This window comes from Harpia harpyja, chromosome 1, assembly GCF_026419915.1.
Source record: "Harpia harpyja isolate bHarHar1 chromosome 1, bHarHar1 primary haplotype, whole genome shotgun sequence".
In the NCBI taxonomy this organism is placed as follows: Eukaryota; Metazoa; Chordata; class Aves; order Accipitriformes; family Accipitridae; genus Harpia; species Harpia harpyja.
The window spans coordinates 7297957-7312709 of NC_068940.1; the positions used below are offsets into that span (position 1 = coordinate 7297957).

The 14753-nt window shown below is 37.1% G+C and overlaps 2 protein-coding genes across 5 annotated transcripts in view; one reads left to right on the forward strand and one right to left on the reverse strand.

Moving 5' to 3' along the window:
• Positions 1-115: 115 nt before the first annotated feature.
• Positions 116-14753, forward strand: part of TPMT (thiopurine S-methyltransferase) — a 44103-nt gene continuing 29465 nt past the window's right edge. For 2 of the 3 annotated variants that reach the window (XM_052807720.1, XM_052808153.1), the window contains exons 1-2: positions 116-649; positions 7944-8377. The gene's annotated coding sequence lies outside the window, so the exon portion shown is untranslated. Of the gene's footprint in view, positions 650-7931; positions 8378-14753 lie in introns of those variants that run through there. The other variant, XM_052807896.1, reaches the window with a different exon arrangement.
• KDM1B (lysine demethylase 1B) overlaps positions 3738-14753 on the reverse strand; it is a 28935-nt gene continuing 17919 nt past the window's right edge. For both annotated transcript variants that reach the window (XM_052807466.1, XM_052807375.1), the window contains exons 16-22: positions 13375-13506; positions 12907-12981; positions 11925-12041; positions 10937-11062; positions 9311-9433; positions 7182-7334; positions 3738-6566 (exon numbers count right to left, since the gene is read on the reverse strand). In XM_052807466.1, coding sequence (XP_052663426.1) covers positions 6483-6566; positions 7182-7334; positions 9311-9433; positions 10937-11062; positions 11925-12041; positions 12907-12981; positions 13375-13506 — 810 coding nt within the window. In that variant the 3' untranslated portion in view covers positions 3738-6482. The remainder of the gene's footprint in view (positions 6567-7181; positions 7335-9310; positions 9434-10936; positions 11063-11924; positions 12042-12906; positions 12982-13374; positions 13507-14753) is intronic.

The window sequence follows — 14753 nt, forward strand, 5'->3', positions numbered from 1 at the left end:
AACTATTCAAGCCTGATTCAGCAGGCTTCTCTAATTTAAAGATACTGTTGCTGAAAATTTGTCCTTGCACCACAATAAGATTATGTGTCTTCTGTAAGGTTGGTTTGGTGTTGGGTTTGTTTTTTTTTTTCCTCTGAACTAGATTAGCATAAAGAATTTTAATTTGCAATTAAAAACATCAAAAGTTTCCAAGTCCTGCTTAAAAGCAGAAAGTTACTTGTGTCAAGTTTTGTTGGGGTTTTGAATGGATTTTCTACAAATACTTGAACTGCCTTGTGATTTTTATGTAAATATACCAGTTGGCTTTAATTATGTGGGTCGGGAAGTGTTTTTAAAGATGAGTGACTCCCAAGTATAAACATTTTTAATAGTGTAAATTCTAATGAAAATTTACAAAAGGATAGTGTACTTCTATTTATTGTATATATCTATTACTTGCCACTTTGGAATTGCACAGATGGAATGGAAATGAACTCAGCATCCTTCAAGTACTTTGTTTAAATGTCTTAACTACAACTCAGTGCAGTCCTCAACAGAGAAGAAATGTCTGAGCTGTTTCCCTGCTAATCCATACCAGTCTGGCTGCAGCTGATAAAAGATTCCAGTTCTTTCTACAACTGGGGGAAAAGCTGCAAGACAATACTAAAAGGTAAATAAAATGACCTGCTTATCCTGATGCTATTGGATTAAAACCACAGCTGATCAGGGCTCTAAATCCTGTATCGAGATGCTCATAAAAACCAGAAACTGGCTAACTGGATAAAAGGTAACTGAATAAAGTGCTCAGGCATATACCTTCCAGATGCTTAAGATTATGTCCTGACCATTGTATTCTAGAAAAAAAGTCCTAACATCTTGATTTGATCGCTTAGAGCATAATTCCTACAGTCCAATGTATTGGTTCCTCTGTTAAGTCTTTGGTATTCAGTATTTTGGTCGGGGACCTGCAAAACCACACAAATTAACCTGAATGACATGCTTATATAAACAGCTGTTGTTATGAGTGAGCTTGGCACTTGAGGTAACAGTGTATGGGCCCTGTAGGAGAAGGAAGGTGGAGAGGGCTAGGTGGGGAAAGGGAAGAGTAGAAATTTTGAATGAAGAGAGGTTACATGTCTTTAGGAGAACAGCTGAGTTGGACTTATGTGGTAGCCCATGGTATACTGCTCAGGCACGTCTAACCAAGACGAAATTAGGAAGACACAACTTTTAAGTGCCATCCCACTTTTTTCCAGAAGCTCTAATACCCTTCTTGGACCTGAGCAGGCTGCTTATAGCATCTGTGTTCTTTCTGCATTATCCTGTTACAAGGCACATGACAAAGTAAGATCTATGAATGTCTGGGTTTAGATCAGCCACCACTAAACTGGACTTAAAAATAACCCTTTTGGAGGCCAGTGCTTCATCTGGCCAGATAATGCCCCTGGTGGTCAGCATGGTGATTCCAAAAAGCTTTATTAGCTCTTGTTACTTCAGAGAGAGGGTGGCTCGTGACCACTTGGGTAGATCTAATTATTCCTGTTTCCAAATCAGAAAGTTGACTATAATCAAGTAGCTTCGACTGAGCTAGATGAAAGCATTCCTGAAATGACTTCTGGTGGTGGTGGTGGTTATTTTAGTTCCCATTATTTAGGGAGAACAGTGGGAAAATCTGTAAGGCACCAGAATACCGTCTGAAAACTTGCAGTAAGAAATTTAGTAAAATCGGTGTTTCACTTGCTGAAAAAAGTTAGGAAACATCTTGAATGCTGAAAAATGTTTTATTTTCCTTCTGGAAAAAAATGTCTCTCCTGCCTTTGAATTCAGAAATATTTATTAAAGCAAGTAGCTGGAAGTTGTAGGTCTAACAGTTTATTCAGATGGACCTTGACTTTTAGGAGGAGTGGGCTGACAGGAACCTCGTAAAGGTCAACAAAAGCAAATGCAGCATCCTGCTTCTGGGATGGAATAACCCCGTACAACAGTGTGGGTGGGGACAGTAGTTTCTTTCTAAGCAGCTTTGCAGAGAAGGATCTGAGCAGGGGCAGATGTTTCTCGCAGACAATGAGTTGAACCCAATTCAGCAGTGTGCCCCTGTGATAAGGAACACTGATGGCACTCTGCGCTGCTTCTGCAGGCGTGTAACCAGCAGGTTGAGGGAAGTGATTAGGACCCCCTATTCAGCACTTGTGAGCCTGCCTCGAGAGTGCCGTGTCCAGCTTTGGGCTCCCTGGTGCAAGACAGATGAGGACATACTGGAGCGAATGCAGTGGAGGGCCACCAATGCGGCCAGGGGGCTGGAGCAGCTATGTAGGAGGGGAGGCAGAGAGAGCTGGGCTTGTTCAGCCTTAAGAAGAGACGGGTAAAGGGGGATCATACTGCAGTCTGCAACTACCAAATGAGAGAGTATGGGGAAGGCAGGGCCACGCTCTGCTTGGAGGTGCACAGTGAGAGGATGGGAGACAACAGGCACAAGCTGACGCCAGGGAAGTTGCAATTACGTGTTAGGGGAAGAAAAGCTTCACCGTGAGGATGGTCACAGAAACGGGGCCTGGAGGAGTTGTGGAATCCCCGTTTTTGGAGATGTTCAGAACTCAACCTGGCAGGGCCCCGAGCGACCAGCTCCACGTTGGCCCTGTTCTGTGTAGCAGCTTAAACCAGATGATCTCCAGAGGTCCTGGGGATAAGGGGATGGCAATATTATGTAACTTTCCCTGCCTTTTCACCTGACCTTGTTCACTGGACTGCACTCAGTTGCAGACTTGCTACTTCACTTTATTTCTGATCTAAGTTTTAGACAGCTGGGCTAAAAAATTCCCTCACACCAACTATTTTCTGAAGGACTGTCATTCTTTGGGGGAGTGTGATGAAATCTACTGATTTGTACTTTATTTTAAAAGCAGCATTAGTATTTTGTTTCCATTTTAAAGATCATTTTTCTCAGAATGAAGTTAACATTTTTCAAGACCAGTGTCAGATGTAACAAAAATAATTTCCTGCAGGGAGTTAGGATTAGGTGAACAAAGCATGTCCTCATGATACAAACTTTGAACTGCTAATCAAGTATGACAGGGTTAGGGGCAAGCAGTGAATCTTCCACACGGTAATGCTTTCACTGGTTGAGACCTACATGTGTTACTGGGTTAAATAAACTTTCAAAGGGACTAGGAGTATTTTTTTTAAGTTGCCTGCAGTCAGACTTGCACTAAATGAACATCTAACGTCCCATTCAAGAAGAACAATGTAGATAAGTGTTATCAGAATTTGTCATTGTTTGTATTTTAAATGTTTTGGGTATGTAGTTGGGCTTGCACATCCTTATAATGATCTGTGCTAGGAGGAACCTTTCAGGACCATGATCCTACAAAGCGTTCATACTACAATTATTCAGTGAAAAGCATTAAGTGGTTCTCTGGTGATTTTTCTGGCTATTTTAAAATTATGGGCAGTGCTTCTAAACAATTATAATTTTAGCTTAAATATCCTCTGGCTAAGGAAAATAATCTGACACAAGCTTATGAATTGCTTTGTAAACCTTTGAGGCAAAAGACACTGGCTATTATGTATGGTATTGTCCAAATAACAGCAAAGTTAGTACTTACGGTACAGAGAAGGCTGTAGAGCAGCTCTTCTGAGGAATTGCCTAGCTGTAGGAATATACTAAAATGAAATCTTAAATCAATATAAAATGTAACAAAAAAGTAGGCTTAGTTACTAGTTAAATTTAAAGGGAAAAAAACAAAAACAAAACATGAGCATCCTGTGGATACTTTCCAGTTTTATTCTGCTGCCATAACATAGTCACACAGAAGAGTTGAAGTGTAACAGATCATGCTCTGCATTCAAATATTTTTTATAACATTTAAACAAATATACTCAAAGAAAACATTCCCCAGTTCTTTATTTGCAGGGAATAAATTAAACACAAAAGAAATAACACATACATGCTTGAAATAAATTTTAACATAGATATTAAAAAAATTTGGGGGGAACATTAATTAAAGAATGAAGTCTCAGAACCAGCCTGATGTTCTTATACATTTCAAATGAACGTAAATTAAAATGGAACATACTTATTTTATTTACTTCTCAAACTTAAGTGCAGCACAACACAGTTTAAGTGCCTTGGCACCAAAATAATATACAAATAATTAATAGACTAGACCATTGGTAAATTTATCATTTGTTACACTATTTTAATGCTATAAGAAGTGTGCAGCAGCTAAAGCCAAACGTGACAGTATTTTTTCATGTCCATCTCTATTCTTTAGAATACAGCATTTATCTATCTGCAAAGTTGTAGATAAATTTAAAACCCCAAGTACAAATTAACATGATGGAAGCATATGCTTAAAATCAAGCATGTTCACACAAACTTTGGACTGCAGAAATGGATGCTGAGCTCAACTTCCCAGACAGTTCCTATCTAAAATGTAATGTGTTTATATGTTGTTATTAAGCTGACTTAAGTTTTGACCAAGGTCAGCTAAAGCAGCTATTGAATATAATGTTTGGGGCTTGTAGTAATAAGCTTTTTTCCCACCTTCAGAAGCTCCTCTCCTAATAATTTTGTCATATATGATCAACTGGGAAAGAAACTTGGAACTGAAACGTATGCACCGCTTAATCTTTCCTAGTTATGCTCTAAGTCGGCCTGTAATACGTGAAATTAACAAAGTGCAAATGATTACCAAAAGCAAAATCTGATGTCTGGTTATCTTTTATCATCAGAGGATTTTGTCTTGCTTCTTATAGCCTTTAAATTACAATTTAATACTTGGAAATACTTTAAAACTGTACATAATAGCATTTATGTGGAGGAAAATTATGAACAGTTACACTTTTCCTGTTAATCCATATAATTCAGCTTTAAGAAGCAGAACAGAATATATATCTGAAAAACATCTAGTTATATAAACATCTTCACCTTGTAAATTAGAGATTAAATAAAGGTATTTAACAATATCATAGCTACTCTAAAAACAAAATATTAGGTATTTAAAAAGAAGAATTGCATTTATTCAGTAGGATTTTTCTTAAAGTTGCTTGTTGTTGTTTTTTTCCAAGGATACAGCTTTATGGAAATAAGCACTGTAACTCAAGAAAAGTTTGCTGTGTCATTTTCAAAATGAAGAGATTAAGAAAAGAAAAGAGCCTATGCATGAGAATGCAGGGGGTAAAAGAGTAAGTGCTTACTTTCCTTCCAGAAATCGTGAGGTCTATGCAGTAAAGTTATAGGGAAGGTGTGGGGGAAGAGATCTAAAAGTTGGTTTTAATGTTTTTTCATTAATACCGTTTTAGTGGAACAGTATTACAACAGATACACTGGTGGTTGTGTGTTGAAAAGTATTTCATTTTCTTCCCTGTCCCACAGAAAAGCTATTAGATAGATGCTTAGCCCTTACTGAATTACTCCCTCAAGTTGTTTTTAATAATACTTTAATAGTAAAAGAAATAAAAAACTTCAAGTCAAAGTGCAAGCCACCTTGTTTCAGCCCTTCATAAAAGTGTTAATATTTTTCCTCATTCATCTTCACTTATTTTTTAAATATAAAAGCTGAATGAGCCATTAGGAACTTACAGTCCTTCACCCCCCACTGAATACTCATATCAGTAGATAGTGCCTCTACTCAGCCCAAATGAATTTGGAAGTTGTTTTCAAAATAATCATAGAAATATAGTTTTTTTAAGCTGTCCTGTTTCTACATGATCAGAAGCACTAAGCAAATCTAAACTTAGCCTATTATTGTAACAAGAATTTCTCTGAATAAGTAGCAGAGAGAATATTCCAAAGTTTTTTAAAGTAATGTAAAAGTTACTTTTTTCAAGTTTTTATTATCTACAATAACCTTTCTATGATTGCACTGTAAACTGTTCCAGCCATCTGATTTAAAGGAACAAACTTGATATTCCAAAGCCCCCTTAGTGGAGGCTAAGAATATGAAAAATATTATAGAAAAGGTTATTGATTGCAAGTGGAAAGAATGATAGTTGAGTTCCTTCCTACAATAATTCTAGAATTTGTCTAGGCTATTCAGGCTTTTGGGAGCAAGTCTGAACTCCTATAAGCATAATCAACCTGAGAAACACAGTTAGTGGAAAATTCCCATCGTTACTACTAACTGCCAGCATTTTTAATGCTGTATGTTAACTTAGTCTTGCTTTAATTTGACCTTCTGAAATGAAGGTTTACAATAGCATGACTTGAGCCATACAGAAGAGGACTCTCAAAAAAAGTTCCATTAGTTAAGCTGTGGCCAGGGACTCTAATGTCACTCTTGCTAGTAATACCTTAACTGGAAAAAAAACCCCAACAATGTGTATCATCAGGGCTTAAAAGGAGGGTAGGGGAGAAAGAGGAAAAAGAAGATGAAGATTTTATCTCCAGGTACCATATACTATTTAAGTACCACTTAAGAAAAAGGCAGCAATAGGAAACTTGAAGATAGTTTTACCCACAGAAAACAATTAAAAATATATGTATAAACACAAACTTTCAGTACTTAAAATGCTGCTATTTTGCTCGCTTCTCGAACCCCACTCAAGTAAGCTCCTGTAACGGTCTGAGGAAAGTGCCTATTTGTGGCCTGTATTTAAAAAAAAAAAAAAAAGGAAAAAAGAAAAAAGTGAATTGTTTCTAAAACTATTAGAACAGATGATAGAATTTCAGTTTATAAGATCCGTTTTGTTTTCCTTAAGTGTATACCAACATTTTTAAAAGCCATGGAAAACTTAGAAAGAATTTAGGAGGAAATATTTAAGATTTTTAGCAACTTCAAAATTTGCAAGCAAGTCAACTAGCAAAATTAGTAGTCTGTTTTGCCATCTGCACTTTAGTGGGGCAGGTAAGTTCTGTTCCAGTATAGAACGCACCTGTACCATCAGCAGCATGCATTTGTTATGTTACCCACAAATGGAGTAACAGGCATACAATTTGGCTAAAAATAAAAGTGGATTGTATAGTCTTGTCATGTTCTGCACTTATTGGTTATGCAGTTCACTCCTGACCTGAAATATCTGGCAGACTCTCCATGCCCAATAATAATATGAATAAAAAGGGTTCTGTGTCAAAAATCAAGAAACATTAGCATATTTGTGTAACGGAATATTTATATGCTATCTCTAGATTAATGGTGTTGGTTAGCAAAAGATGATCTTTCATAAGAAATAGTTCCCCAATCAACAGTAACAAAGATACTTACCTCACCAGCAAAGAAAATTTTCCCTTGTATGTCTTCAGCTATAATGTCATAAGCTTCACCGCTGCCCCCTGTTTTCACAAAACTATATGCCATCTGGAGCCAAGGGTCTTTGCTCCATCGAGTAACAAAAAACTTCACTGGGTCAGGAACCTCCTGTATAATCAAAATAAAAGTTATGCACTGTGAAGAAAAGCTCCTAATTGCATAGCTTTTTCTAATAAACAGTTTCTTGTAATCTTTAGAGTATGTAGTATTATTATAATACAGATTCAATTACATTCCAGAATTAAATTGCAATTTTCTTTATTATACTACTGACCACAATGCTGATTTTGTTTGCTAGACTTCCCTGATGCCTGAAATATCACACCTGCACTGTTTTGAATGCAACAAATCTGGATATTGTAATATACCTAGAACTACACATGAGAAAAAAAAAAAATTCCCCTCAAAATACATAGATACTCTTGCAAACAGATAAAATACCAATATCAACATCATTCAACATGTTTGTCTGTATAATGTAAGCACTTTTTATCGTGGTAAGGCATGATGCTTTGCTACTTCTAGCTTGTTAAATCTCAACTGTAATCTTCATTTTGGAGATAATTTTATTCCAATGGATAAATAACATTACTTGTCTAAGATCAGAAAATGAGCTGGCTTGAAAACTGGGTTCAGGGAGAAAACAAAAACCAGGAAGTCAGAGTGTCTGTAGCTAAGCCATGACAGTAATACTGTGTATTCTTTGTCACATTGCAGCATGCAAATTCCACACAATCTACCAAAGTCTGGATAACAATTGTATGAAGGCTTAGTCAACTACAGCTGTGTCTTACTCTTGAGGAGCTTGTGACAAGTAAACAGAAACACCCCTGGTTGCCTCTTACACATCATCTGGTATCCACAAATAGACTATTCCATTCAGGTAGCACGTGAGAGACTAAAGCTCACGCAATCAAGACAATGGCTAGTGAAGTATGGCAAGTTTCATGGACATCCCAGAAGAAGTTCTGGTACACCCCTGGAAGCTATCTTGTCTTTGAAAATCCTGCTGCATTGTGCACAGATGACTGAAATTCACAACTGCTATAAACCATGGAGACAGGCATGAAAATCACTCTTCTAGACTAGAGTGGCACCAAAACCAAAGACCTGTTTGCTACCTCTACATTCTCATGAGATCAAAATAGCAGGTATGTGGACTTACATTGCACATGATTCTGATAACTATAAAGCCATTACCAAAAGTATGTTTTCTAGGAAAAGTCGAGCTTTCAGATGCCAAAGTTTTTCCAAGATCATTAATCCTAACATCTGAACCATCACTAAAACTTGAGAGATCACCCATGAACAGTAATGCAAGCATTCCTTGGGATCTACCTGCTCTAAGGAATTTTTTAACTGTCTATAGAGTGGAATGCAAATAACATTGCTAAGTGATCATTTTCTGCTTGCCCCAGATTTCTCTGATTTTCCTATTAGTTTTTATCCTAACGATGAGCTGGGGGAAGGAAAAAGGTAGAAATTTTTATCTAATTTTTTTTTACGGTCAGGATATAGGGCCCTTGATACATCATTTTGGCTGTACCTCCATCCCAAGACAGCTCAGGAAGGGTTGTTTCTTATTAGAAGAGTTAAGGGATTGGTTTGGTTTGGTTTGGGAGTGTTGTAATTTCAGTTGCTTTTTACGGGGGCAGGGGGATGATCATAATCAAATTCATCTAGCTTAAAGCTTTGATCATGTATTGGAAGCAGTGATGACCAAAAAAAAAATACTTTGGAAAAAGTGACAGCTATGTAAGAAGTGTATTTGTGTTACCTGCCTGAAGTACTGCTTTTAATTAATTTTCCTTTCTAAAAGCACTTTAAAGGATGATCGTTCATTTCTGTTTTTCAATTCATTACAATTTTCCTTCAGACAGATCTAAGATAATTCACATTTTTCACACAAGACCAAACATTGTGTTTTTAGTGTCTCTCAAAGGAAGCACATTCCCTCAAACTGACAAGAAAAGAAAAAGTTTTATATGTCAAAGGTTTTCTTACACATCATGAAATAATACAATCAAAAGCTTTACATTTGTTGGCAGGTTAATTCATCTTTTAGTAGAAGAGGCTTCTCTTACCTGCTCCTTAAATAGCTCTCGAAGTACAGTCATACACTGTTGCAGTACTTGTTTATCATCTAAATTCTTAATGGTTGTCACAGCATCTCCAGTGACCACTGACATTAAAATGCTTTGTTTGCCCTAAAAACAAGACATTAACATATGAGATCATTTAGAAATTATTAGGTTATTAAGTATTTCTTGAAGAGTCCCTTTTAATTGGCATTGACAAAGAGATTTTCAGCTGCAAAGCAACTTTTGTTCTAGAGGAAAGTGGGTTTGATTCCTTCGAATAAAGGGTGCATATTCTACAGTATTTATGCTCAAATTACTACCATCCCCTGATGTCTTGTTCACAGATCTGTGTTACAGTCAGCCCCTTCTACAACTTGCTGAATTAGCTGAAGACTTTCTATCTACCTATTTAAAGGCTACACCAAAAGATTTGACATTTATAGTGTTATTCTTTGTGACAGACATCTTAAGCTCCAGTTCCGTGCCAAAATTCCACCTCAACTGTACTCCAATTTCAAAAGGCGGTAACAAAGAGAATCTATTTAAATACTTATGGTTTGGATTAGGCCAATACTAAGATCTTACCAGCAGATTTTGTCCCAAGAAATGAAAGCTCAGTTCTGCTGATGTTCCCTTCCACTTCAACAAATCTGCTACCATACAGAAGTTTCAAAGATGAAGTGGTGACTACAGAATAGCACACAGGCTCTCAACTCCTTTAAAGAACTCTCCCTCTCTTGTTTAGATAAGGCAATTCTTCTGTTACTAAACTCAATAGCTAGCAGAGAATAGCTATCAAGCAAATTAAGAATTACATCTAGTGTCTCTGGACAGCATGAGCACACTGAACCTTATGTAGAATGAGCTTAAAAGTATTGAAGAGAAACCTTGTTTAAGGAAAGTCATATACAGGTACAGATAGTGTAGTAACACAGCACGATCTTCACAGGATGGTTTCCTTTTGGAGTAAGCCATAAGGTTACAAAATGGCCTTTTAATTGCTGCCAAGTAATAAGCAGCAGTTGTTATCAAAGCGTGAAAAGGTAAGATATAAATGTGTAATGTGCGTGCTTGGAACTGGTGGATGAGAGAAACATGATGTCAATGCAGTGGTTTGAATTTGTTTTGAAATTCATGAGTTTGGGACTGACCCTACAGGCCTCGGTTTCATAGAAAACCTAGTTGTTTTCTTTTCTTCTGCCATTCCACATAGCTATTAAGGCTAGTGCAAGCCATTAAGTGTTAATAAGCCAGTGTGATCTTTTTAACAGGATTTTTAGCTGATATAAATAAGAGAACAGAAATCCTAAACTGGAAGTGACTGGTAGACTTTTTCCCATATTAGTATATCTATAGTCAGGTATTACAGACTCATTTTCAGGATAGTTTGAAAATAAAAGCATTAACTTGCTTGTATATTATCTTGTATCCAAGTGTAGGAAAACATTCCCATTTGATACTTCATTGTAATAATCAGCTTTTTCTTGATAAATAACACTGCTTCCACTTCTTTTAACAGTTGCGGGGGTGGGGAGAAGAAGAAAACTTTCATTGTTCAGTAATTATTGCACCTAGATTCCAAACTGAATTTCTGAAGGGCCAACAGAAAATACAGCTAGCATATGATACCTCTGGATCCATGTCATAGAAAACACTGAAGAGCCCACGTTGGCTGGAATTGGGTGGAACATGACCAAAAAAATCAGCTCCTTGAATTTTACTGTCCCAAAATCTATAAGGAAACTGCAAGGCAATCTAGAGAGAGAGTGAGAGAGAGAGAGAGATGGAATTAAAGCATTTCATACCACAAAACTCATAACTTGATATTGTATATGTTGTTCTTCTAATTCTTTTTCCCTTTTCCACTCAATTAGAGACACCCAGTTCTATGAGAGGGTCTCAACAGAGAATGTATGGGCCTGTTCTCCCAAGGGGGACAGGGAAAGAAAAAAAAATGCTAGTCTCAAAAATTGCAAATGCACAGACTATCAAATTCACAATGGAATTCACTATAGAAAACACTCAAGAAATTGAGCAGAATTTTTACAAACCTAACATAGAAGTTAGTGATGTCCATGTTGGGGGAGGGGGGTGGTGGTGTCTGAATCTTGCCTTTAAATTTCAACACTGTTATAATCCCGTTTCTGCCATTACTTCTGTTACTGTTTTGTTCTAAGCACACATCTTACTAGGGATCTTTTCAGGAGAGGCTGTCTTTTTGCACTGGGAAAGGGTAGGAGATTTTACACTGGTCAAATACACAACTTTCAGTATTCTTCTGAAATAGTTTATGTATTTATTAGGTTGAAAGGACCTAGAATAAGAATATTATTAGAATTTTGGAAGATCTAAGACCATCATGAAGGCTTGCTCAAAATTAGGCACAAAACATAAGCTGTGAAGTGATTCTGCAAACAATTTCTTTAAAAACACCATTAAGTTGGGAAATCTAAAAAACAGAAATACATGTGATCCCTGATAGCATTTTGCTCTTCTGGGCTACTATATACAAGTAAAAGTAAATGCATAATAAATCCTGAGAAATACACACCAAAAGCAACAGGGACAAAGCAGCCAATGTTTCTATGAAAAGAAAATGAAATCTGAAATTACTTACCTTCTCGATGACTCCTGCTCCCAAACTATTAATGGCTTTAATTTTTTTTTCTGACAGTGGAGGATTAAACTGAATGGCATTTTTCTGAAGAAGGGCCAGTGGTACAGTCACTAATACCTGAAAAATAATTACAGTCACAACAGTAGAAAAAGCTGAATACTGCACTTCAGCCTCACAGCATCCCCTTAACTATCTTGGATTATTCTTGTAGGATGCAGCATAATACTCACCAGACATCTCTAGATTAGTGTCTGGTTTTACTCCCCATCAATGGGAGACACATGCCTTACGTTCAGGTGAGAACAGATCCTGCAGTTCACTGGTTTTAAGTTGTAGTCTGTTGAATTGCTTGTATCAGAGTGGCTAACCATGCTACTAATTTTAATACCTCCTGTAAATTATAGTCAATGGCTCTCAGATTAACAAAACTGTCGTTTTGAAAGGAGAGAAGATGGTCGTTGTTTTGGTTTGTTTTTATTTCCTTCACAGAACGCTTCTCTTTAAAAATCCAATCTTGATCAAGTTTACGTATCATTTTAAAAATTACTAAAAGCTAAATTACACAGCATGAAGCAGGTGGTGATACAGGGATTAAGGGAGACTGAGAAATATGGGTTGTCAAGTCCTGCATACCAAAGGGAAAAATTTTAACAGGGCAGATTCACATGCTAAATGGGGTAAAGCTGAGCGGGGAATGGAAGCAGAAAACATAACTGTCACTTCAAAGACCAGATAAAAATCTATTTGCTTCATGTTTTTATTACTACCTTTATAGTGCTTAGTTCTTCAAATCAACTAGTACTCAAAACTCAAGCATGCTCAAGATGGCTCTAGGACATCCAAATACAGGTCACTAGAATATATGAGTTTTCATCTTTGGGGGGGGGGGGGGGGGGGGAGAAAGAGACGAAAAGGACATGTATTGTGGTCAGTATTGTTCTTGTGTACCCTAAAATCCTTAATCTTGAAGCATATTAGGTACCTTTTGTGTTGTCCACACTGTTCCATCTGCAGTAGTAACCTGTACTTCTTCACCAGAATAGTCAATACTCTGTACCTATTGAAAGTCAAATTGAAGAATATTATACTACAAAATCTACATATGCAATGCAAGTTCAGACAAGAATAGCTAATATAGCACCAGTCTGCAAAACAGAAATTGAAGAACACAAGTTTCCAGAGAAATAGTGAAAGATAAAAAAAAGCCTCCATGTAAGCTGAAAAAGAAAGATCATGAGTCTAACATATAAGCTCATCATATTATAATATTTAAGTACTGATAGTCCTCAAAGAGGATTTCCAGAAATACTGAAATCACCCTCTCTTTTCTTAAAGACAAGTCAATATAATCACAGGCACAGATTTGCCTGGTCCAAAAGAATGCAAAGAGATGATTGGGAGCTTCAGAGCAATCCAAGACAGGCACTGCATCAACATTTTCCAGACTCACTGGGAAATTCAGCCGGATGTCCAGCCCTTCTGCCAATTTATCAATCACAGTAGAATATCCCACAGTTAGAAGAGTGTGATCTCCAGCAAACTGGGCAAAAAATTCATTGTGGTCCCATGAGCGTGCAGATACCTGTAGACAGAACATAACTAGCTGTCTCTACTGGTGAGGTGACATGGGTACTAGCAAAAGTCCCACAGTTTAGAGGAAGCCACCCTAATTCCTGTCAGAACTGGAGAGAAAAAGTGTATCACCAGAATGTACGGCAATGCTGAGAAAAGCAGACAGCTTATTTACCTAAGGCCACCATACAACATATGAATTGCTGGATTAAGAAATGTTGTAGTATGGGTTGGTCACTAGCAGGTAATTTATACTTCTGCTTAGTAAAAAAACAAGGAAAGTAGTACAAAAATTCAAGTGGATTGCAGTGTATTTATTTCAGTTTCCCGTCTCTAGCAAAGAAATCAGATTTTACAGCCTTAAGACTTCAAATAAAAATGGAAATATTTTATTTCCCAACATGAAGGGGAAGATAAGATACAAAAAAATCTCAATGGAATTTTTCTGTCACTTTGGAGGTTCTTTCATGATATCTTTCATTAACCTTCTCCTCCCACCCCTGCAAACTCATAGTTAGTACAACAGTGATAGTTGTACTAAGCAATCACCACTTATCAGTGAAAAATCTGAAGCACTTCTCAAACTGCTATTCAAATGCAAGTTCCTATCACTGCAGTTGCATTTACTTCATATTTTGATCTTTAAATAGAAGGTAAGATAGATTTTAACATCTTTCTTACTTCCCCTGGGTGGTCGTGAAGTGTGAAAGCTTGACATATCAAGATATTTTCCATTGACTGCCCTGGTATAGCATTGTCTTGCAGATTTTTGTTATGTTCTTATGTGCTTCTCAGTTCAGATCAGATTTGTGCATCTGCACATATCAATCAGCTGTCCCACTACTGTAGTACAATTGACCCTAAACATCTTTAACCAAGTAACAGGACTGATTAAATAATGCACTGCAAACAACATCGTACTTTGATATTTCCTGAACCTGCTTGGTTAAAACTGAAGTCGCAAGGAAAACCAAGTATCACATAGTCAACAGAATACCTAGGAGTGGTGAACTGGGGCCCACCATCAGGGTGTTGGAACACTTCAGAAGTTAAATGCATTTATTTTCAAGATACCTAGCAAGGTAGAGAAATACCTCAGTTTTTAAACACAGGACTGAGAAGCAGAAGTCACACACAACATCTGAGGAAAAGTAATTCTCCTGTGAATCCTACCACCCAGCATCTCGACAAAATGCCCTACTCCACTGCACCATCTACTCTCAACTTCTACACTAAAGAGAATCTTCCTGGAGGCAT